Source organism: Serinus canaria, chromosome 1 (assembly GCF_022539315.1).
Source record: "Serinus canaria isolate serCan28SL12 chromosome 1, serCan2020, whole genome shotgun sequence".
Lineage (NCBI taxonomy): Eukaryota > Metazoa > Chordata > Aves > Passeriformes > Fringillidae > Serinus > Serinus canaria.
Window position 1 is genome coordinate 39,198,424 of NC_066313.1, and position 22,324 is coordinate 39,220,747.

Here is a 22,324-nt window from a genome sequence, read left to right on the forward strand (position 1 = left end):
ATAAGAATGGTATAAAAGTGTTCATATATAAAAGGGCATAAAATATTGCTATTAACATTGATAATGATTTATCTGCTGCATTTTACTTTGAATATGAACTGATCTTCACTTACTTTGATTGGAGTTCCATTGATTAAAGTAGCAAGGTGTAAATGTCGAAGAACTAAATCACAGAATATTCAAAAGCTTAAAACAAAACAAAATACTACTAAAATACATCCCCTTGGACAGAGAAAGCACTGAAAATTTGTACTTTTTGATCCCTACTGCACTGTCACATGGTGACAAGATGGTGACAAGAACAGAAAAAGGAACAGGAAACTTGGCTTTTTGCAAAAATTGAAACAAGAGAATAAATGAAATATTTTGAGGTACTCATGGTAACTAGGGAACAAGAGAAAAGAAAAGAAATATTTTGAGGTTACTCATACACCAGGGAAGAACAGTGCATGGGACTCCTTGGCATGGAGCATGGAGCTCAAGGTACACACCTCAGCCTCGATTAACTTCTCTTTTGAGATGAGCTTCTAAAGCACAAGTAGTTTTCCAAGCACAAACTTTGTGAATTCTATTTTCCACAAGCCAAATTAAAATTTCAGCAGGAACACAAGTACTTAGATAGATTATTCACACCAGGCAGCTTATAACAAATTTTTAAAAGTGTTAAATATTTACATGAAAAACTAGCAATTTACACTGGAAGAACAATTTCTTCTGTTCTGCAAATGGGTACAGTTTCAGATTACGTGGTTTGTAATGTATTAATTATAATGTTCAGATAGAAATTTCAAGCCTGAGGGAAATCTCTAAGAAGCAAATGCAAGGTTTTGTTGTACTAAACTGCATTTTGGGACACAGAAGTCATGAGAATGTGTTCTTAGTAAATTACAGGATACAGCTGCTATAGCTGAAGTACTGCCAAGATTAAGCTATTTGAAAACATATCATTGAAAATATATGCTCACCCCAATGTACTAAAACATGAGATATAAACTTCTCTTTATTATAAAGGTCCTGGTTTGGCAACAAGAATTTAGTTGCCATGTGCTCTGTAACAGAGTTTTTCTCATGTTTGTGATAGATTTGGTTGATGGGTGCTTTTGTTTATGCTGACCCACAGCAACACTAATGAAGAAGGAAAAATGAAAATATTGGTGCAGAGCAAAGAAGATCCCAACTCACCCATCATCCCTGGGGGATGGGATGGATTCTTGGGAAGGCAAGTTAGATCCTGCCCCTCTCAGTGACTGTCCCCATCAGTTCAAGCCCTTCCAATGAGAGGATCATTTGTGATGGTTCATGGCCTGGTAGTGCTCATGAGCTGAGTGCTGATTTCTGACAAGCTGGGACTTACACTTCAATAGAAAATGTTGCTAACAGCTAGAGTGGCTTTTTCAGAGTAAAAGGAGATAAATGGTCACTTCTACTATATGACTTACCTGGAATACTAGTCTACCTTAAGATGACACAAAATCATGCCTTTGACCATTTCTATCCACTGAACACAAAGAAAGACCAGACAAGCTCAGTTGCATAAGTCTTCACGGCTGTCATGTAAAATGAGATGAATCTGTAGATGCCACTTCTAAAACCAGTAGCATTCACTGGCTTGGCTTGTCAGTGCTCTAAAATATGGTGTAATGCAGCAGATTTTTACCTGGAATGTCAGAACTTTAATTTGAAATCCTGTAGCTTTTTCTCAGCATCTGTCACAGTAAATCTTGGGTACCTTAGGCTTGCATTGCATGATTGATCTCTAATAAAATTTCCAGTCCTCCATGGTGTAAAAGCTTTTTCTCAATATTTTCTCAATATCCAGAACAGTGTGAGAAAACCTTGCACAGACATTGATTCGGGGATTTTCTCACTTCATTGTCTTGTCTTCAGAAGTTCTCAAGTCCTTCCATACTTTTTAGTGAAATACATTTGGGTGAACAGAAAGGAGATTTTCTAAGGGATGACAAAATCCACTGATGATATTTCATAATTCAAGTTTAAGACATACTCAGGGAAAAAAATGTATAAAAGACAATACTTCATAGCAGGTCTGGTTTAGATGTGGAAGCTGCTGCTACAGAAACAGAATTGCTAAGCTCAAGTAATTAACAAAGTTTAAAAAAAAATTAGGTAGGTTAGGTAGCAAACTATCTTGTTATCCTAATAATTCACAAAACAAATCTGGAAATATCTTCTGATCAAATTATTGTTTTATTATAAATGAAAAGGATAACTATGTAAGGTGAAAATTATGTTACTGCAGATGTTCTGAAACATCTAGCATCAGGCACAGTTACAGGAGGCAAAATACTTGGCCTTGAGTCTAATTAAGTATGAAAAGACTTCTTTGAAATGCTTTTTTAATATTAGTGATGTTAGCAAATGAAAGTTTTTTACCATATCAGTGTTCCAAGTGGGAGTAGCCAAAGGTTCCCAGTGAAATACCAAAATGTTCATACAATGGATCACAAAGGCATTTTTAGTTTGGTACATTTAATTTTTTTTTAATCAGTGTGTTATATTTGGTATTGTGCTCATTTTAAATACTACATTGCTTGTCACACTACATTTGGCAATAGACCTCTTCCAATATATTTAACAAATTGTTCAATGAGTAATAACTACATATAAAATATCTTCAATGATTAAAAAAATCCATATGTATTTTCTTCATGAAATACAATATATACATTACGATCTTATAGTTTTAAGGTACATCAAATTTTGAGTTTAAACAAATTCACAGTGTACATTTTACCTCTGTAATAAAAATCTTCACTTTAAAAGTGCCTGGATCTCAAACTGTGTATGTGTATTTCCTCTCTCTGGGTTTATGGAGAGTGAGGGTTTACCATCAATGAGCACTACAGCAGATCCAAATTGTTTATTACAATGACCAAAAATTAAGACTTCTGATTATTGAAAGTGAACACTGACTGTCCCTGTTACCTCTGATCCTGACCAACAGGTTTTCTGAAGAGCTTCTCTCAGATGGGAGATGTGCTTTGAGCAGCATGGCCCCTAACACAGCCCTTCAGTGGAGCTGAATGAACTGTCCACTGTTTCAGAAAACCAGGTCCAAAATCCTCAGGTGGAACTTCAATTCAGAGGCCAGTCCTGGCCAAGGGAGATGGCCAGGAACCATCCAGGAGACAAAACGCAGTGAAGTTACCATCACACTGCCTCCAGCCTAAGGTCACACCAGCTGCCTGTGCTCTACTGCCTTTGAATCCTCACCTTCCTCCTTCTCCCTCAGAGGAAGAAGCCTTAGAAGTTTCTAAATCCTAAGTTCATTGCACCTGAGGCCCACAGGACACACACTGCTCCCCATACTCCATTTGTGGCTAAACTTTCGTGCCAAGCTCTTCCTCCAAAGCGTGACAAACACTCACGGGGCAAGCTGACCTCAGTCCCCCACCTCCACCTCACTGTCTCCAAGTGATTTCAAAACCCATTCTAATATGTCTTTTTTCCCTGAAAATACACAGTGAGTCCATCAACAATTTTTTAAAAAGAACTATCAATAAATCCAGCTGGAAGCTAATCTAAACCCAATAAAAATAATCTCCAGCCTGAAAGGGAAAGGCAGAAACATTTTAATACATTCCACAGTAAATAAGTTTCAGAAAGCTAATTTTAAAGCAATTACTGGCAAGCCTTTTTAAGTCCTGTTTCATACAAGTCTTTTGCAGGTGTGTTATACACCTGGATGCCATGTTTTAGTTTTTCACAGCCCTTTCACTAATCTCCAAAAAAAAAAAAAGCTTAAAGAGAAGAAGAGATGCCCAATGTAATGTATGTTTATAACAGATCCAGAATTAGTGACTGTCCAAAGAGAGAAACACAAATTACTCTATTAACCAAGGGGAAAATTATGGAATGGAATTTATGCTGTTTCTGTCTGGAAAGACAGAAACCATCTGACTGTCCTGCATGGACATTGTTACACAACAAACAGCCAGACAGAGCATGGGATAGCTCATCTGCAGTTTAACAGAAAGAGATTTTTAACTATTGCAGTGGGCAGGGTGAAAATGTTGGAGCTTTCTTTATCACATGGAGTGAAGATTCTTCATTAAAAGAGTCCTAAAAAATGCAGCACAAAAGCTGAGCTGTCACCAGTGGAAAAAAGGACGAGGGATGCAAATCCAGAGAAGATAAGATTTCATTATTTTTTGCAACAAGACTGTTTTGTTTGCTATCTATGTCTGCAGAAAATTTAATCATTTAAACAGGTTTAACATAGAGAAACATGATCCCCCATGCATGAAATTCCCAGAATTCAAAGAGAGGTTTGCACCTAACACTTTAGTATCTTCCACCTCAAATAAAAATGTTGCATTCAAACCCCTAACCTGCAGTTTTGGAGGTTCAGTTCAAGACATAAAAGCTGGAGAACTTGGAAATTCTGAAACAGATTGGACCATCAAGGGTTAATTATTTTGGGTTAAAGAAAGTTTTCTTCCAGCCTCAGAAATAGCTTTTCAATAAACTTGGTGGAAAATATTTCTTTTTTAATGCACTGACTCCCATTGGAACCAAGGTATCTCACAGGATACTCCAGTGCTGACAGGGATCAGTAGGGAAAATACAAAACAGTGCTCTGAGTGTCCTGATATCTACTTCTACATGGAAACGTCCATAAGTTTATTTTAATATCCTACACATTCTTAAGAAAGGGAGTTAGCTTATTTTTCTCTTTTTGCTAGTTGGGAATGCTGGAAAAATGAAATAGGTTTTGATATATGTATATATTTAAAAGCCTGGATTTTTCTCTTTTGCTTCACTAAAATATATGTAAGAATGGTTACAAAAGGAAATTTGCAAAAATAAACAGTTAACATAGGAAAAGTTTCAATCTATGCTTTTAATCCTTCATGACTGATCTCATCAAGATTCCACTGGAATTCTAGATGGTAAATTGAGTACTTGAATTATCTCAAATCAACTATTCTTCAGCAGGTAAAGAATAAATATCTTTACTGAAGTGGTATGGTCTCCCTACTGTAGATCTAGAGGATTTGCCACTGTGTTCTTTCAATAAAGAATTGGAATGATTTAATTTCTGAATCTTTTTTAGAAATGTGAGCTAGACTTGAGGAAAACAGAAATATGGCTTTAAGTGAATTGTTAACATTCTGTTGCATATCTTCTTTTGGTTATCTCTTGCTTTCTTCTTCCTTAGAGTCAAGTGACAGTTTTTCCCCAAGTTTCCTTATAAGTTCTGCCAGATCTTCAGAATTCTGAGATTTCTCCTCAAGGAGTTCATACCGGAGACTTGAGATGTCCTGTTTAATTTCCTTCAATTCACCTGTGACAGATTTTAAAAGATCACAACATTAACAAAAGAAAAAACAGCATACCCAAATATCTCACAACTACATTTTTTTTCTTTGTTGAAACAGAAGAAGTAGATATTTTGCTGCCCATTGGTGAATCATAGGATAGTCTGAGTTGGAAGGGACCCACAATGACCATGGAGTCCAGCTTCAAGTGAATGGTCCACACAGAGATTAAATCCAAAATCTTGATGTTGTTACCACCATGCTCTGACCAGCTGAGCTAACCTCAGTGGAATGGTGTCTTGGGGATAGGAATACAAAGATGCAGTTCAGGAATCAAATAAATCTGAAGGCAAAAGTGTGAGACCATGAGTTCACAAAACTCATATGATCTATTTAATGGAAGATGCTGTTCTGCTGCAATAGAGATCACAGAATCATAGTAACAAAATCATTTAGGTTGGAAAAGACCTCCAAAATCACTGAATCCAATCATTAATCCATCACTGCCCTAGCCCACCAGATGATCTTTAAGGGCCCTTCCAAACCATTCTATGATTCTATTATTACTAGATGTAGCAACACATTTTAATGCTTGTCACATCAGTGATAGTTTCTGATGGGAGAGAAGAGACATAAATCCCATCCCCTCTTCAATAGCATATTAATTTTACCTCTTGTACTTGTAAACATGTGAGGTGGATTAAGTATTTTGGAAATATATAATCACTTTAGTTTGATTCTCTGATGAAATCTACAATTCATCAGCATACTCACCTTCATTGACTTCATCACTTTCCTTATCGATCTGAGCCTTCAACACGTATCTTTTAATTAGACGCTTCATTATTTTCTGCAGAGAAGAAACAAAGAAAGGAAAAAGGAGTTTTCTTAGTTGGACTGGTATTATTATGACATTTCAAAGTAAGAGCTCTCTTCCTGATTTCAGCTGGGACAGAGTTAATTTTCCTTTTAGTAGCTCGTACAGTGTGAGTTTGGGTCTAGTACGAGAATAGTGTTGATAACATGCTGGTGTTTTAGTTGTTGCTGAGCAGTGATTACCCAAAGGCAAGGACTTCTCAATGCCTCATGCTCTGCTGCTGAGCAGGTGCACAGGAAGCTGGGAGGGAGAATGGTTAGGACAGCTGAACCAAGCTGGCCAGAGGAATATTTCACACCATAAAGTATCATGCTCAGAATAGAAACTGGGGGAGGCTTGGCCTTGAGGGCTGATCACTGTTCCTCTATCTCTCCTTTTCATTACTACTGCTACTACTACTACTACTAATAATAATTTTTTTCCTTTATTTAAATTAGTGAAGTATCATTATCTCAACTCACAAGTTTTACCTTTTATTATTCTCCTCCTCATCCCATGCACTTGAAAGGGGCAGTGTGGGGCAGTAAATACGCAACTGTGTGGTTGACAGATGGGTTAAATGATGACACCTCTGTTACCTTCTGTTGCATTCAGATACTTCAGTGTAAAATTTGAAAAATTAAAGAAATTGAATGTAAAAATCTCTGCTTTCATCTGCAGGTGATATTTAACCTCTAAGATTCTGCATATATATATATATATATATACTTGAAAGTTAGAGGACTAAAGACAATCTTATGAATGCTACAATTCAAAAGCCTAAACCTACTACTGGAGGCTGTAAGAGCTATTAATACAGTTGCATCTTTGATCTCCAAACAGATGAAGCCATCTGGCCTTTATTGCTACCCAAAGATGATAATGACCCTGCTTAGCATTGCTAGTTGCTAAATCCTTTTGTTGTTAGTTTATTTTAACCTGTTTTGATACATTTGCTAAGTTATGCTTTCCCAATATACAGAAAATGGGATCCAAAATTCTAAGTCATTTAGGTGTCTCAGCTGGGACTCACCTAACCAAAGACAGAAGCTTTCTAAGGTAAATATACGTGTCTGCCATCTTCATTTCCTTCTATGGATAAAATGAGCAAACCTGAGAGCACAGCTCATCTGAGACAACAAAAACTGGTTAAATAGCTCATACCATGAGAACAACCAACCTCTCTGCTAATAATAAGGGGAATCTAGGCCAGCAAATTTATTGTAAATTTTACCTTTCCAAGAAAAAAAATGAATTCTGGCCCCGATTCTCCCAACAGTTCAAATGACTTAAAAAAAAAGGAACAAGGTATCCAAGTACGTTTTAGGATATGTATTTCTGCCTTTGGCTTTAATATTTTCATAGGGTGTAGTCCATGACAACACCATACTTCTTCTTTTCCATTTTAAGATAGAAAACATTAATAGATTTATATGTCTACTTTTGTCTCCACAATAATAGAGCTGACCAGAGCTGGTTTTGAGGTGAGTCATCTCAGATTAGTGGTCCCAGGCCATCACTGCAGTCACGCTTGCAAGGTCAGCAGCTGTGCTGTTTATTATAATGATCCAAGAATCTTTCAAATACAAAGTCACACTACACATGTTTATGGGGTAGATTTTTAATCTTGGTATCTATCCCTGCATCATAATGAAATTGGCTGTGAAAAAGTGAGGGAGTTTTTGGAACAGACTCCTGTAGACACTGCATAACATAAAAGTGGAATGGAGCTAGCCTGCCCAAGGGAAAGTCTCTCTTGTGATCAATAAAGTATACTCATTTTCTGTACCTTTTTTTTATTCAGATTGTCTTTTATATTGCCCAGGCACCTCTTGCTTCTTCCTTTCCACCCACTTTGTAGAATTACAGGAAGGAAAGAAGCAGTCTCTGGACCAGAATAGCTGAGATTTATGAGGACTGTGCTGGGTCTCTTTCTAGTTAACTGCACAAAGGCTCATTGCAGTTGTTTAGGAGGCAAAGGAAAAACAGACTGCACTGATAGGATAAAGGCTGACAGATACTTGCAGTGCTTGAGGCATTTGTATGTAGAGATGTGCCACAATAAGCTGATCTGCTTCAGCAAATGGAATGGAAAGATTTGGGGTTTGTTTTTGGATTTCTCAGTTCACATTGTGCAGTTGAGGACTCAACTCTAAAATTAGGAACATTTTTCTAAAGCACAGAAATACATTGCACTATAAGGGTACCATTTAAGAAACAAAGAGCAGTGAAAAACACCCTCAAACTGTACTGCAAATACCTAAACCATTTCATTTATTTCTGATACATACAAGATCTGTGGATTTATTCTTGACTCACGTTATTTAGCATAAATTCAAAACTGTCCTCATGCCATCAGTCTGCCAGTTCTACTACTTCTTGATTTTATTTAAAAATAAACTGGTTTTTACCTGGTATTGTCTTGGAGGATTGTTTAAACTGTTTAAGTGGATTTCATCTGAGCTTCTTATACTTGATTGCTTCCTTTGACCAAGCTGAAACAGAAACATTATTTATAGTGCAAAATAAATAGAAGATCAATATGTATATTTCATGTCTATATCCTGTGACACAATACCTAAGGCATCACAAAAGGGTGAACTGGGACTCCAGCTGGATGACTGGGCTGGAGTAACAGCGAACAGAAACTGCACAACCATATGGAATTACTTTAGATAAAGAGGGGGGCCAGTTCAACAAATGGCAGTGCAAGAAATATAAATCATGGTGGATGTGGATGAGGAGTAAGTGGGACTGCCACTAAAAATTCACTTCCCTGAAATTATACAGGGTCTAACCAAATTTTTACTCTTTCAAAGGTGGGACCATCAGTGCAGTGTCTCAAATCCTGTAGGATCATTTTGTACTTCCATTGAACCTCTCTATGTTGTGTCCTAATAGTCGAGCATCTACTGATAAGCAGACTGAGGCACTTTGAAGCCTGTAAATACTCTGTGGGATATTCTGGAATATAATTTGTTGGGGACAACAACAGGGCAGGATTTGATACTTATGCAGCTGTACACTGGGAATAATTTGAATACTATTAGATTTTGTTCAGCATTCCATAGAATCACAGAATGGTTTGTGTTGGAAGGGACATCTAAAAACAGGTAGTGCAATGGCCCTGCCATTGGCAGGGACACCTTCTATTAGATCAGGCTTGTATTTTGATACAAAAATTGATTAAATCTATTGGTAAAATATATTCATTAGCAATCATTATAAGTGTACATTGAATTTGGGAATTTTTGGTTCTTCAGAAAGATTCACAAATCTGTTTGTCCATACTTTTAAAAAAGCATTATTTATCTATTCAGTCTATATTTACTTGACTAAGCAAAAGTAATGATAAAAGATAAACAGTGTAAAACATATAAAAAATTAATATTTCTCTTATATATTTATCCACATGTGGACAGGCATGTATAAAAAGGGCAAGTTACTATTTTTTTATGCTTGAATAAAGCTACTTCAGATATTTTGAATATATATTAGAAAGTATAATCTTATCAAAATGTTTTAACTTAAACTCTTAAACTAGATATCTGATCTATAACAAAAAATAATGACTAGTGAATTTACACAGTCACTATCTAACCACTATGTTTTTCAGGATTTTAGAGCTAATTATACTTTCTTTGGCCTCATGTATAATACTGGGTTAAAAGAGAAAAACAATATTCCTGCTATTTCAGCTCTGGGATTTCTCATGCACCATTTTTTGAAATAATTTAGTAGAATAAGAGTAAGATCACGCTTCCTCTGCAGCAGCAGAGGACAGTTGCCTTGACTATTTACTAGGTATTTTAATACATATTTTAAAAGCAACGTGTCATGCTGGTTACCTGTTTCAAACTTATGTTACATTGTTTCACCTCAAAGTTAATCCATTGCTCAATTACAATTTGATTTTCACTTGAAATAGCCAAATTGGTAATATGCGGTGAGATGAGTTATGACACTGCAAACTTGTAAAACCAGGCACACTGTAATGCCTTCATCTTAACCTTCACCCTCCAGCACAGCTTTGAGATAATAATGTACCTTTAATTAGCCACCTTGAAAGTTGGCAGGTAAATCAGAAGCGTGCAACTTCATTAGATCTTCTTCTGTGTACCAGTAACAGGACACAAGATCCACTGTAAATTGCTGAATGACCACTTGGTGGCAGAGGCTGCCAAGATTTCATTATCACGTTTAACATTTTTAACTCTCTTTAAACTCTCTTTCAGCTTCCTGCCTATGGCTTTTTTCTTTCTCCAAAATTAGTACTAGAGTGCACTCAGCTGGTCACATTGGTGACTGACCAAGAATCCGTATTTTTAAGTTAACACTTATTGATTATGAGTAACCAGAGGGGAAATTATGTAAATTAAACAATGATACAAATCCCAACCAAAATAACTCTTCCTCTAGAGTGTGGGGTGAAATATGAAATGCAGGATATACGGATCATTGTTCTTTGAAAACACCTTCATCTTTAAACTTGCCTCTCATTTCATTATTCTCTTGTATTATTTAAAATTCAATGCAATCAGAATAGTAATGAAATTACTGTTGGTGTTTTTATTAGCACTTTAATAATGTCTCAAATCAGAAGCTGCTGTCAACTTGCAATTCCAAAAGATTGTAGTTTCTTGGATCAAAGAGGAGAGTTCCCAGAAAGTGACTCAGTTTTTTCTCCTATAACCAGACATCACTCGGAAAATTTCAGAAACACTGTTTTATGCTAGGAAAGTTAAAGTTAAGATATTTTTCTTGTTTGAGTGGGGCTTAAAGCTACTTCAATAAATAGTGGTCCCTTACTTCTTTTCTGAAGGGCTATGTTTACTGAACAAAATTTAATTATATAATCTCTCACTCATGATTTTTATCTTAGGAAGATGAACAAGTTCTGTGACATTTGAGCAATAAACTTTCTCAATGCCAAGGATATTTTAAAATTTAGAACAGAAGTCAAAGTAGGGTTTTTTCCAAAACTCTCTTTTTTTCTTCATTTCTTTCTTCCTTTCTATTGGTTTGAGTTTCTCACTCACTTCATGTATAAAATGCCAACTCTAGCCTGAAACAAGAAATCTATGGATTTTAATCAACAGCCGTAAAGAAAACCTCTTCACAGTCTTTAGTATTGCATTTAGATATGGCTCAGAAAATTAATTTCTGGTGTACTACACTTTGAACACAGCTATGTACATTACTTGCTGTTTAGCACTGACAGCATCTGGCTTCGTTTTCTGCTGGCACTAATCAGGGCAGAGCTGGAGCTAGGAGTAGCATTTCCTTCCTTCCCACCCTAATTCTTGTCTTCCTCCTCATCTGAAGCTGCTGCAGCTGTTGCACTGAGAAGATGCAGGCTCTGCAGCAGAACAAGCCACAGGCTGGGTGTGAATCAGAAAACTCCAGTGTGTGTTAACCTCACTGGGCACTGCAGAGCAATGGCTTCCACCAGTAAACTTTTACTGTCCTCCCAGGCAGGACTCACACCAGAGCAGCCTTCTATCTTCCTAGGCACAGCCTGGCAACTGGAATGGTTTGGGGACAAGAGGTTTCCTACTTTGTGAGGAAAACTACCTGAATAAGGGCAAGCCATTCCTGAACTGGCCTCAATACCCAGATTAGCTACCCATGTGTCTCTTAGCACAAGCACAGTCATCAAGTCTTGGGTCTGGTCTTGCCAAATCTTTCCTCATCTTTCCACAGCTCATTTTATTTATAGTAGCTCCCTGCACGGGTAGCTCCTTGCTCAGCAGTCATGGATGGCATCAACCCACTCAGCACTAAGTGAATCAAAAGACAAAATCCCAAAAGCCTGAGAGTGCCTTTGAGAAGATGCCATGACAGCCTCAACAATAATGAACTGTCAACAGTGGATCAAAAGGTAACACAAAACCACTTTAGTTACTTCTTGGAAGTGCACACGATGGCAATAGCCCAGAGATTCAGATAAATTCAGCATGTAGAAGCCCAGAAGGTAAAGTAAAAATGCAATCATCTGCTAGTATCTGCTGCAAAACCTGAGAAATTAATAAATACAACTCAGACACTTTACTTTTTTCAACATAAAATTGGTTTTTTAAAATTTGATTTGCATTTTTATAGCTGCTTTGGCTGCAGAGTAAGCACACTTCATTTAGGATTACTTATACTAAAATCTGAACTGAGTGTAAAAGCATCAATATTTGAAGACTAAAAATTAATTCAGGGCTAGGAAAAAATCTGATAAACAATATTTGCATCTCTACAGCTCTCTTTCAGAGGGACTGCTGTAAAAGCTGACAAACCTGCTACTGTTTTATGTAGAACTGATAATTATTACACTTTGCACCCTTCTAGAAACATGCTAGAAAACATGAATTGCTAGGTTTGAATGGAATGATAAAAATACATCTTCTTCCTTAGTCTGTATAAATGGGACTCAAAAGAGTTCCTCTTTTATGGGAACATAAATTTCATGCTAAAAAGTCATTAACACAAGCTTGTAAGCTACTTATGTGCTTTTCAAATTCACAGAATAAGTGAACTATGAAAAAAACTATTTGTTGTTTTCCACCACCACTCAATTTTAAGTTTATATGCACCTCCTCAAATGCACAATATTTTAGTGATGGCTTTATCACTCACAGAGGTTTTAAAATTGGGCTGCATCAGGCAGCTTGAAGAAAAGTTTTGCAAATGTCAGATTCATTAAAAACCTTAGCAAAAGCATGTGTCATTTCTGTTAGGTCCTAAATACATTAGGATTAGATTTTCCAAACAAAATGAAGTGAGATCTGTGAAACACTAGAAAAATTACTGATAATAGAGATGAGACACTTGAACTTAATAACAATTTTGACTTTGATAACAGTGTTTTTAATACCTGTATTTATTTTCATAAACTGTATAAACTTACCCAGAGGCACAGGATTTTTCCCTAAAAGTCCTTTTTTTTTTTTCCTACAATTGTGAGCATTTTTTTCTCTTTTACTCTTCAGCTAATAAGTGTAAAAATGTATTGGTCACACTGGTGACAGTGAACTGACAAATGCACATAAATTCTTTACTGGTCCCCAGTCTAATGACTAATGGCTCTTGACTACAGACTCAAGAACTCCTAACTTTGAACAGGCCTCTGCTCAGACCACAGCCCATTTTAACAAAGATCCTTCCACACTTAAATTTCCACTGAAGAAATTTTGTTTTGCCACCATTACAAATTCCTTTTTTTTTCTGTATGTTAGCATATGCTCACCTTTCTACTCACGACATCTGATCAGCTGCCTTGCACAATTCTTCTTCCCTAAAATGCTACAATAGTGCTAGAATAGAGCAAGTCTTTACATTTCCAATACCACCTAACATTCCATGTTTTCCTCAAGCAATTGAAATGACCTATGCCAAGATCGTGCAGGAAAAATACACCTGCTACAAACTAAGCAAGCCCAATGAATCAACTCAAGCACTTTTCACTGAAGCTGTGTAAATAAAACAGGTAAAAAAATATTTTACAATAAAAGCAAAGGGCATTTTCAGTGGAAGCACAGACAGGCTACCAAGGGGGAACTTTGGAAACTACCCTGGCATGTGCGAGTGGCATTAGGAAAGACAATGCTTTGCTTAAGCTGACATTGGCAAGGGCAGTAAGAACTATTGCTACAACAGCAATATAAGGCAGCACAAGGAAAATGCAGGTCAATTGGCAGTGGGGAGAGGGATTTAAGTGACAGCTGGATGAAGGTAAGAATGAGGGACTTGATGCCTTTTTTTGGCTCAGGTTTCATCAACAGTTTCTCAGGCGTCTGTGCTTAGTGAAGGAATTTGAGGAGACAGGGAGAACTTGACCCAGGCAAGCCCAGAGTGCTACATCCACAGGTACATCTGAGAGAGCAGGTGCACCCCTTGGAATTTGCTATCATCTCTGAAAGACCACGCGTATTGGGAGAGGTCCCCAAAAGGAGAAAGGCAAATGTCAGATCCATCTTCAAGAAAGGTCAGAATTATGATCCGAGCAACCCTGGGCCACTCAACCTCCCTTCAGTAACTGGCAAAATAATGTAAGGAAGAATGAAACTTCTTGGAGCACAAGCAAGAACAGATGGTGACTGGAAAAAGCAGGTGTGTATTTATGAGAAGTAAAATCTGTCTGACCATCTAGATGGTATTGTGAGATAAAATGACTTGTAGATAAAGGGAAAGCAGGAGATGTCATTGGACCTGAACTTCAGCAGGGATTGTAACTATTCTATTCTATTCTATTCTATTCTATTCTATTCTATTCTATTCTATTCTATTCTATTCTATTCTATTCTATTCTATTCTATTCTATTCCTATTTCTATTCCTATTTCTATTTCTATTTCTATTCTCCCATATTAATAACTGATTCAGTATGAACTACTTATGTTGGGAAACTCATAAATAAAGCAGGGCAATAATAAAAATGAAGTTAAAATTGGCTTTATCTTCTTAAAGTCAATATATACAAGAAAAAAATTACCTTGTTCATCTCTGCATCTTCCTGAAAGCTTTTCTTTTGGCACAAAAATGGTTTAGAAATACATTTTTTGATTCTGATTAGGAGATACAGCAAAGATTTTGGGCTTGGCACTAAGTTGAAGGGTACTGGAAGAGTTCTCCCTTCTTCAAAGTAAGAAAACCAAAGTTTAGCCCTTGCAAATTTCCATTCTACATCAGCATCATCCTATAAAAAAGAAACACAGTTAAGACACTGTAAATGCCACTTTGACTATTGCAAATACTCTAGCTAAACTTTATGTGTGTTTTAAGTGTAATTGGCTGAAGTAAATCTCAAACAGATCAAGATTTATGAAAACCAAAATTTCAATGAATGGAACTGTTCTTATTAATCCATTTAAAATAATGCAATTGCAGTAGAACAGAATGGATTTAATGTAAATGTTGTTTATTCCAGAGTGAGTGCTAACAGTCTGCAATACAGCATCAGAATGACAGCCTCCATTACTAGTCTATAGACTCTATTACTTTAAACATGAAGTTAAAAAAGATAAGGTGACTCTTACCTAATTCCTTCAATTTTCTGAAATATATGATTAAACCAGATTTCCTATCATCACCATGGTTTATGTTTATCATTTATGATCACCAAAATATTCACTTTATTTCCCCCTGTAAAGTTTAAGAGGGTTTTCTGCGGAAAGGACTGACATCAGTTCAAGATCATGACTCAATATTGCTGAACCTGTTTTTAGATGCTGTTTTGTCCAGTCACTGTATTTTTAATGCTCCAAACTTGATAGATTTGCCCTGTGGCCTCCTGATCCAGAAGAATGTGAACATCCCTAGAAAACTTGTTGCTCTTGCTCTAGATTGACAATGCAATGTGCCCCAGTCAGAGCCCAGAATGTGAGACCAAAGTGGAGTCAAACCTGAATTTGATGCTTTGGCAACAGCATCCCCTTGGAAAGTCTGGGATGGCCCAGCTCCTAGAGATCTGCTTACTTTTTTCCTAAACAGTGATAATGGTTTAGCCATCTGTTTTCCATGGAATGCAAAAGCTCATGCTGGATTTCAGTAGCCCTGCTGATTACTTTGCCAAGTAAAGTTTTGTTCACTGCAGAGGTCTAGAGCAATGCTTGCCTCAGTGAAAGAAGAACACAGCATGCTGGAGACCTGCCTGCAAGGTCGAGACACGGGACCTTGCAGCAAAAGGGACATTTCTCAAGTAATTGCAAATGAGGCAAAGGAAAGCTTCACAAAGTCACATCATACAGCCCATACTCTTCAGGAACTTAACACAGTTCACCAGTAGTTTCTTATTCCAGTCTGGTTCTTACTATTGCAAGCACATGCAGCCAAGTAATTAACAGGTATTTTATAATAAAAAATGAACAGTGGCATTAATATTTTCTTCTAAAATTTTCCAAAAGCTTATGTGGTATCTTGATGTCAACAAGAAAATTTTCCAGGAGCCTGAGACAACTAGTTGCAACAGTAAATAGGATGATATTTCATCACAAATGGACTTTTTACCTCAATTTCCTGGAATGAACTGTTGATCATTGCGATAAGCATGTTCAGTAAGACGATGACCATGGTAACATTATAGACTCCATAAAGAACATAACCAATATTTTCAATAAATTTGTGTTTATAATTGATAACGACTGATTTAACTTCTGAGAGTCCAAATATAGCCCAGAACAATGTTTTGAAACTTTCTTCAACACTAAAAGGAGAAATTTGAAACATGCATATGTTATAGAAGAAAAGCTGTATATTCCTGTTGTAGAAATTATCATTTTTATACAGTGTACAAATTTTTCCACTATCATCATGTTGAACTCCACCTCTGTGCATACAAGTAGACTGTCTAATTTCATTGGTACAGGCTGTCTTGTAACATAAGATTCCTAACACTTAGGACTAACAATAAAACTATTTGATTCAGATCATATGGTTTTAGGAATCATATATCCACCCTAAAAAGAATATTACAATTATTCACTTGTTAACTACTTTAATCTACATACTACAAGCTTGCTGTTAATATGAAAATAAATTTAAAAAATAATTAACCTGTAAATACTTTATTTAAATTGCACCATTAGTTAATGTACTGGGAATTATTTCACCATTAACATGACAAATATTCCTAAATGACAAAGAAGACAGGATATCTGAAGGCAAATCATCAATTAAAAAAAAAAATTAGTCTTATGGACCATAATCTTCGAGCTGAGTTTTTACTATCCCACAATTCCAGGGTACAGTCATGGTGTATAAATAGTGATTTTTATATTTTTTTCAGGTTAGTTAATTTAAATGCATGCATTTCCTCCTGATCAGTTTATAGATAAACATACGTCCAAACCTCGGATGTACTTTTTCCCGTTTATCTCCATTTGTTTGAAGACTTATTTTCTCTTGCTTTGATAAAGAGATTTCAGTTCCCCACATCCAAAAATACAGTAGCATTGCAAAGAACATTTAGTATTTTTCTGAGCTATTGTTAAGAAAATAAAGGTCACAATTTAATCAGTTGTACTTACGTTGTGAAAGCTTCATTTTGTTTTGCTCCCAGATAGTAGGAGTAGAGATTAAACATGCCAATCATGAAAGCCACAAACACCATGATAAATATCACCATGAACTTGAAGATGTCTTTCACAGTTCTGCCAAGTGATATCTGCAGTGGTCCAAAGCTTTCATTAGCTGGTAAGATGTAGGCTATCCGTGAGAAACTTAACACCACTGCAATTGCATACAGCCCTTCAGAAATGATCTGAGGATCAGATGGATCCCAGTTTATTCTGGCTGGAAACAAAAGATGAGAATTCCTGTCAGTATAACGTGCTTATCCATAGGAGCCCTTTTTGGACAACCTCCTGTCAGTGCTCTCCCTAATGGAGCCCAGGATACCACTGGCCTTCTTTGCTGCACAGGCTCATGTTCAACCTGGTGTCCATCAAGTTATGTTTGCTACCCTATGAAAAAAACTGGCATTAAATACTCACAATTAATACCCCAGATGCTCTTCAAACAGACTCCAGTATACATGCATACACAAAAAAAAAAAAACCTCAACTAGCTGCTTTTAGGACTTAGGTGAAATTTATAACTTTCCAGTAAAATTTATAAGACTACAATTTAATGTGTTTTACACATTTTAATTGCTCTGCTTTTCTGCAGTCTAGATAGTGCAAAAATGCAACCTTTTCAGAAACAGTATCTGAAGCACAGAATAAAGACAGAAACTGATGTAATTTAGTATCTAGAGAAAAATACCTACTAATGGTAAGAGAGATGTGGTGGTGTTGAGAGTAACAGTCCTTCATTTTTTTCCTCCTTTGGGCAACCTTCTAGGACTTCCCAAATATCCCAAGCAAGTTTCTTAACATTTTTAACTCTTACTGGTAAAGAGCATGGATTGAGAAATATTAAAGAAATACAATAGAGTCTCTGAGCAAATAATAAATAAAAGATATATTGGCAAAATACGTTTATGAACTTCCTGCATCTCATTGCTCAGTTCTGTCCCTGCATTACAGTGCATTCATTCCATTCAAAGCTGCACCACCACAGACTGGTTTGCAGGACAGTATTGTATATTTGAACAGATTAAGATGATCTAGAAAAGGGGTGGGTGACAGTGAATTTATTTTGGTATTACTTCATTTCAGTGCTGTCTAGAACAGTCTGCAAAAATATGTACAAACTTAGCCAGGAGAACCATGATCCGATAGTGGAATCACAGAATCACAGAATATACTGAGTCAGAAGGGACCCATGAGGATCATCAAGTCCAGCTCCTGGCCCTGCACAGCACCATCCCCAGGAGTCACACCATGTGCCCAAGAGCATTGTCCAAATGCTCTTTGATCTCAGACAGTCTGGTGCTGTGACCACTCCCTGGGGAGCCTGTTCCAGTGCCCAACCACCCTCTGGGTGAAGAACCTTCTCCTGATATCCAGCCTAAACCTGCCTCAGCTTCATGCTGTTTCCTCGAGCTCTGTCACTGCTCACCACAGAGCAGAGATCAGTGTCTGCCCCTCCTCTTCCCCTCACAAGGAAGCTGCAGACTGCAGTGAGCTCTCCCCTCAGTCTCCTCCAGGCTGAAGAGAGCAAGTGACCTCAGGCACTCCTTGTACGATTTCCCCTCAAGGCCCTTCACCATCATCATTGCCCTCCTTTGGACACTCTCCCATAGTTCAATGTCTTTTTTATATGGTGGCACCCAGCACTGGAGGTGAGGCTGCCCCAGAGCAGGACAATCCCCTCCCTTGCCCAGCTGGCCATGCTGTGCCTGATGTCCCCCAGGACAGGGTTGGCCCTCCTGGCTGCCAGGGCACTGCTGGCTCATGTTCAACTTGCTGTAAGGATAGGAAAGAGAAGCAGTGGGAATTTCTTCAGTACTACATTGTAAAACAATGGTATTGGAGACTAATTAAAAGAAAATCAGTTTGTTTTGGCCCAATAAGTGTGCAATCAACTCACCCAAGGTGTAGTATTTTATGTTGGGCTCCAGTGTTGGACTTGTCAGATCTTTCATATTTGCATCAACGATGTTCTGGGCTCTGGATGCATGCCAAAATGCCATAAACCTTGCTATAAATGATGCTGCAAAAATTGCTAACATACCAAAATCAAGCATATTCCATAACTCAAACAGGTATTCCTTTGGACCTTGAGACCAAATTTCTTTACATTCAGACCATATCATGCCTGTGTAAGACAGAACGGAGAAAACAGTGTGTTCTTTATTCTTCATGCTTGTTTTATATTTTTGTTATATATAGGACATGCTCTTGGTTGCAAAACTACTTTGATCAGTGGGAGTTTGAACACAAAATTAAATCCTTGGACTGGCAAATTCATATAGGTTCTGAGACTTCTTTCTCATCTGAGTAATAATAACAATCTTTCAGACTGCTTCTTCCTGTAAAACTACAAAAGCTTTCCAAGAGAGGAATGGGATGTGAGTATTACCATCTGTTACAGACACAGGACGAGACAAGAAGTGCAGAAATGCTCTGACATGAACATACAATGGTGGTAGAGCTGAAGCATAATTAAAAATTTCTTATTTGCCATTTCCCTGGCTACAGTCTCTCTTATATATGTGACAAATGATCACAAAAAGTAAGACTCAGACCTAATCCTTCTTCAATAGGACAAAGGTATCTGTTAGATTCCTAACTGCCCCATAGTAATAAAATGAAAGTACATTATAAGCTTATGACAGCTGTTTTTTATTGTAAAAATCCTTTTTTCTTTTCAAGGTAAAAATTATGTAATTATGAAGTAAAATTCTAAAGAGTTAATAACTGAATGGAATAATGGCACTAATTTTTACACTTATCAAGTTGAAAGCACTTTTCATCATTTTCAGATAAGGACAATAATAATGTCAATTACAGTATCTAAATTCAATGTCACATCTCTATGCATGAATCAATTTTTCATAAACTGTCTTAGGCATGACACTGATACAAAATAGATTAAATTAGTAAAGTAGAACTTCAAATTGAGAATTTATTATTTACTTCTTTATTACCAGATGAAAATATTGATGTTTATGGACTTTAGAAACCGAAGTGCTATATTCTTCCTAAAATACAAAATTATAATAATTTATAAATAGTTTTACAATTAAATAAATACTGCCAAAGTCTTTTAAAGCTATAAGAATCAGTTGTTATACAAATTTCAATCACAGGGAGATCATAAAAGCAAAATACTTTAAATGCATAAGCTCTTGAATGGATAGCTTGAATTTAGCTCTTTTTACTGATATAACTAACAACCAGATCCTTAAAATATTTGGGCATCCAAACCCTACTGGACTAAAAGGTAGTGCTCTTGTAAGTTAGAATCTGACAGCTAAAATGTTCTGGAAGGTCTGTGCTCAAGAGTTCTACGTCACCAAGCTGAATGGGTCAGCTCAGAGTACTGCTCAGAGCACTCATTTCATTCCTGTGTTGGGATGGAAAACATCTACCACCAAATCTCTTCAGGGATCTATATTCTTCTCTTTCGTCACTAATTTATTCAGCTAAACACTATTAGTTCTGCAGGCATGCTTGCAAAGTAAATGATTAACTGGACACAAAAATATCTTGTCTCTTTATCAGGTAAAAGTCTTTCCTCCTGGAAGCTCACACTGGGACTCAACCACCCCAAAAACTGGGAGACACTTTGCTTTGACATTCATAAAACTGAATTAATTAATCTTCAGATAATATAGATTTCACCTAACAACTTAGTCTGCATGTTTGTGATCAACTAGACACATGAATCCTGCTGCCATCTAATAAAAAACACAAGGCCCATGTGGGAATGCAGACAGCTAAATAATTTCCCTTTGTTGCAGCTTTTACACAAAACATTCAAAGGAAAGGGTTCAGCTGGGTTCAGCTTCACTTGTAATCATAGCAATTTAAGCAAAAATTTTTACCTACTACCCAAGAAATAATAAGCATCTCCATCCATGAGAAACAGGATGTTTTCATCCTAAAAAGCTGTTTTACATTGTCTGTTGTTTCATTAGGTCGGAGTTTGGTGCCATCAAACCTGTCAGCTGCATTCATGACCAGCAGACCAAGAAAAATGGTGAAAGAGGCTGCATGGGCTACAAACTTCATGAATGGTCCACGCATTATCCTCCCCAGCTGCAACAGAGATTAACAAACACAAGGATATGGCACTGACTGATTCCAAATAAAATATATACAAAAAGAGCAGTAACACAGATAATCATATATTTCAATAATGCAAAGAAACAAATATCTGAAAATGTTTATATACTATGATGCCCTGTTCACAGTCATCTTTAGAAGTTTCTATTCATTTGCTATTTTCAGAGGAATAATCCATCAGTTTAACTTTTAGGTTATCAGCGATAGATTAACAGTGAAATTGAAATGAAAAAAATATAAAATATGCATTTTAACACAGTGATCTGAAATAATGTTTTAATTATTTTGTGCATCCAAGTCTACTATAGATAATCAAGAGACAAATCTATTACAGTTGGTGAATTTTTTTAATATTAGCCAGCTTCTTTGTGAGGCAAGACAGAAAATAAGATTTTGACACACTAAAAGCATTATCACTATGAGTGAATTATGAAGAAAAGAATTCCCTTTCCTGACTGATGTGATACTCAATTTAGCATAGTTATTGTGCAGTTTTCCCAACTTATTTTCTCTTTTTTGAAAAAGTCGTGACACCTCAAAAGATTATATTTGTAGAGTCCTTATTTCCTCCTCACTTGTACAAAGAAAAAGTTCTCAGCTTTCTAATGACTACGAACAACTTAAAAAATAGTTTAGTGCAACACTTTAAAACCTGAAAGTTCCATACAAGCTCACATGAGGTTGAACTTTTAGCAATTCTTTATTTTTGAGAGTACCTGTATTAATATTAAAAGTCTTAGCTTGTCCACTTGGTTGGCAGCTGCAGAAAAGTACTTTTTAATTTTAGACTGACTGCATTTGTATATGACAAATAAATCATTGAAGGAAAATAGCAAGAAGATAAGTCACTGCTACAGCAGAAATTCAATTACTGAAATGTGTTGTATCAAGGCATTTCAAGAGAAAATTATTCATAAAACCCCATGTCATAATTCCAAAAAGTGAAAATAATGCAACTGATTTTTATTGTCTAGATTGAAAGACATGAAAAAATATGGCAAAACATAAAAGGCTACAGAGTTCAACTTG

General features: G+C 36.5%; 1 protein-coding gene across 1 annotated transcript in view; it reads right to left on the minus strand.

The window, feature by feature from the left end:
• Positions 1 to 2,402: 2,402 nt before the first annotated feature.
• Positions 2,403 to 22,324, minus strand: part of TRPC6 (transient receptor potential cation channel subfamily C member 6) — a 76,713-nt gene continuing 56,791 nt past the window's right edge. The window contains exons 5-12 of the mRNA XM_030233950.2: positions 21,055 to 21,268; positions 19,095 to 19,322; positions 17,150 to 17,414; positions 16,131 to 16,326; positions 14,617 to 14,820; positions 8,550 to 8,633; positions 6,057 to 6,132; positions 2,403 to 5,308 (exon numbers count right to left, since the gene is read on the minus strand). Coding sequence (XP_030089810.2) covers positions 5,157 to 5,308; positions 6,057 to 6,132; positions 8,550 to 8,633; positions 14,617 to 14,820; positions 16,131 to 16,326; positions 17,150 to 17,414; positions 19,095 to 19,322; positions 21,055 to 21,268 — 1,419 coding nt within the window. The 3' untranslated portion in view covers positions 2,403 to 5,156. The remainder of the gene's footprint in view (positions 5,309 to 6,056; positions 6,133 to 8,549; positions 8,634 to 14,616; positions 14,821 to 16,130; positions 16,327 to 17,149; positions 17,415 to 19,094; positions 19,323 to 21,054; positions 21,269 to 22,324) is intronic.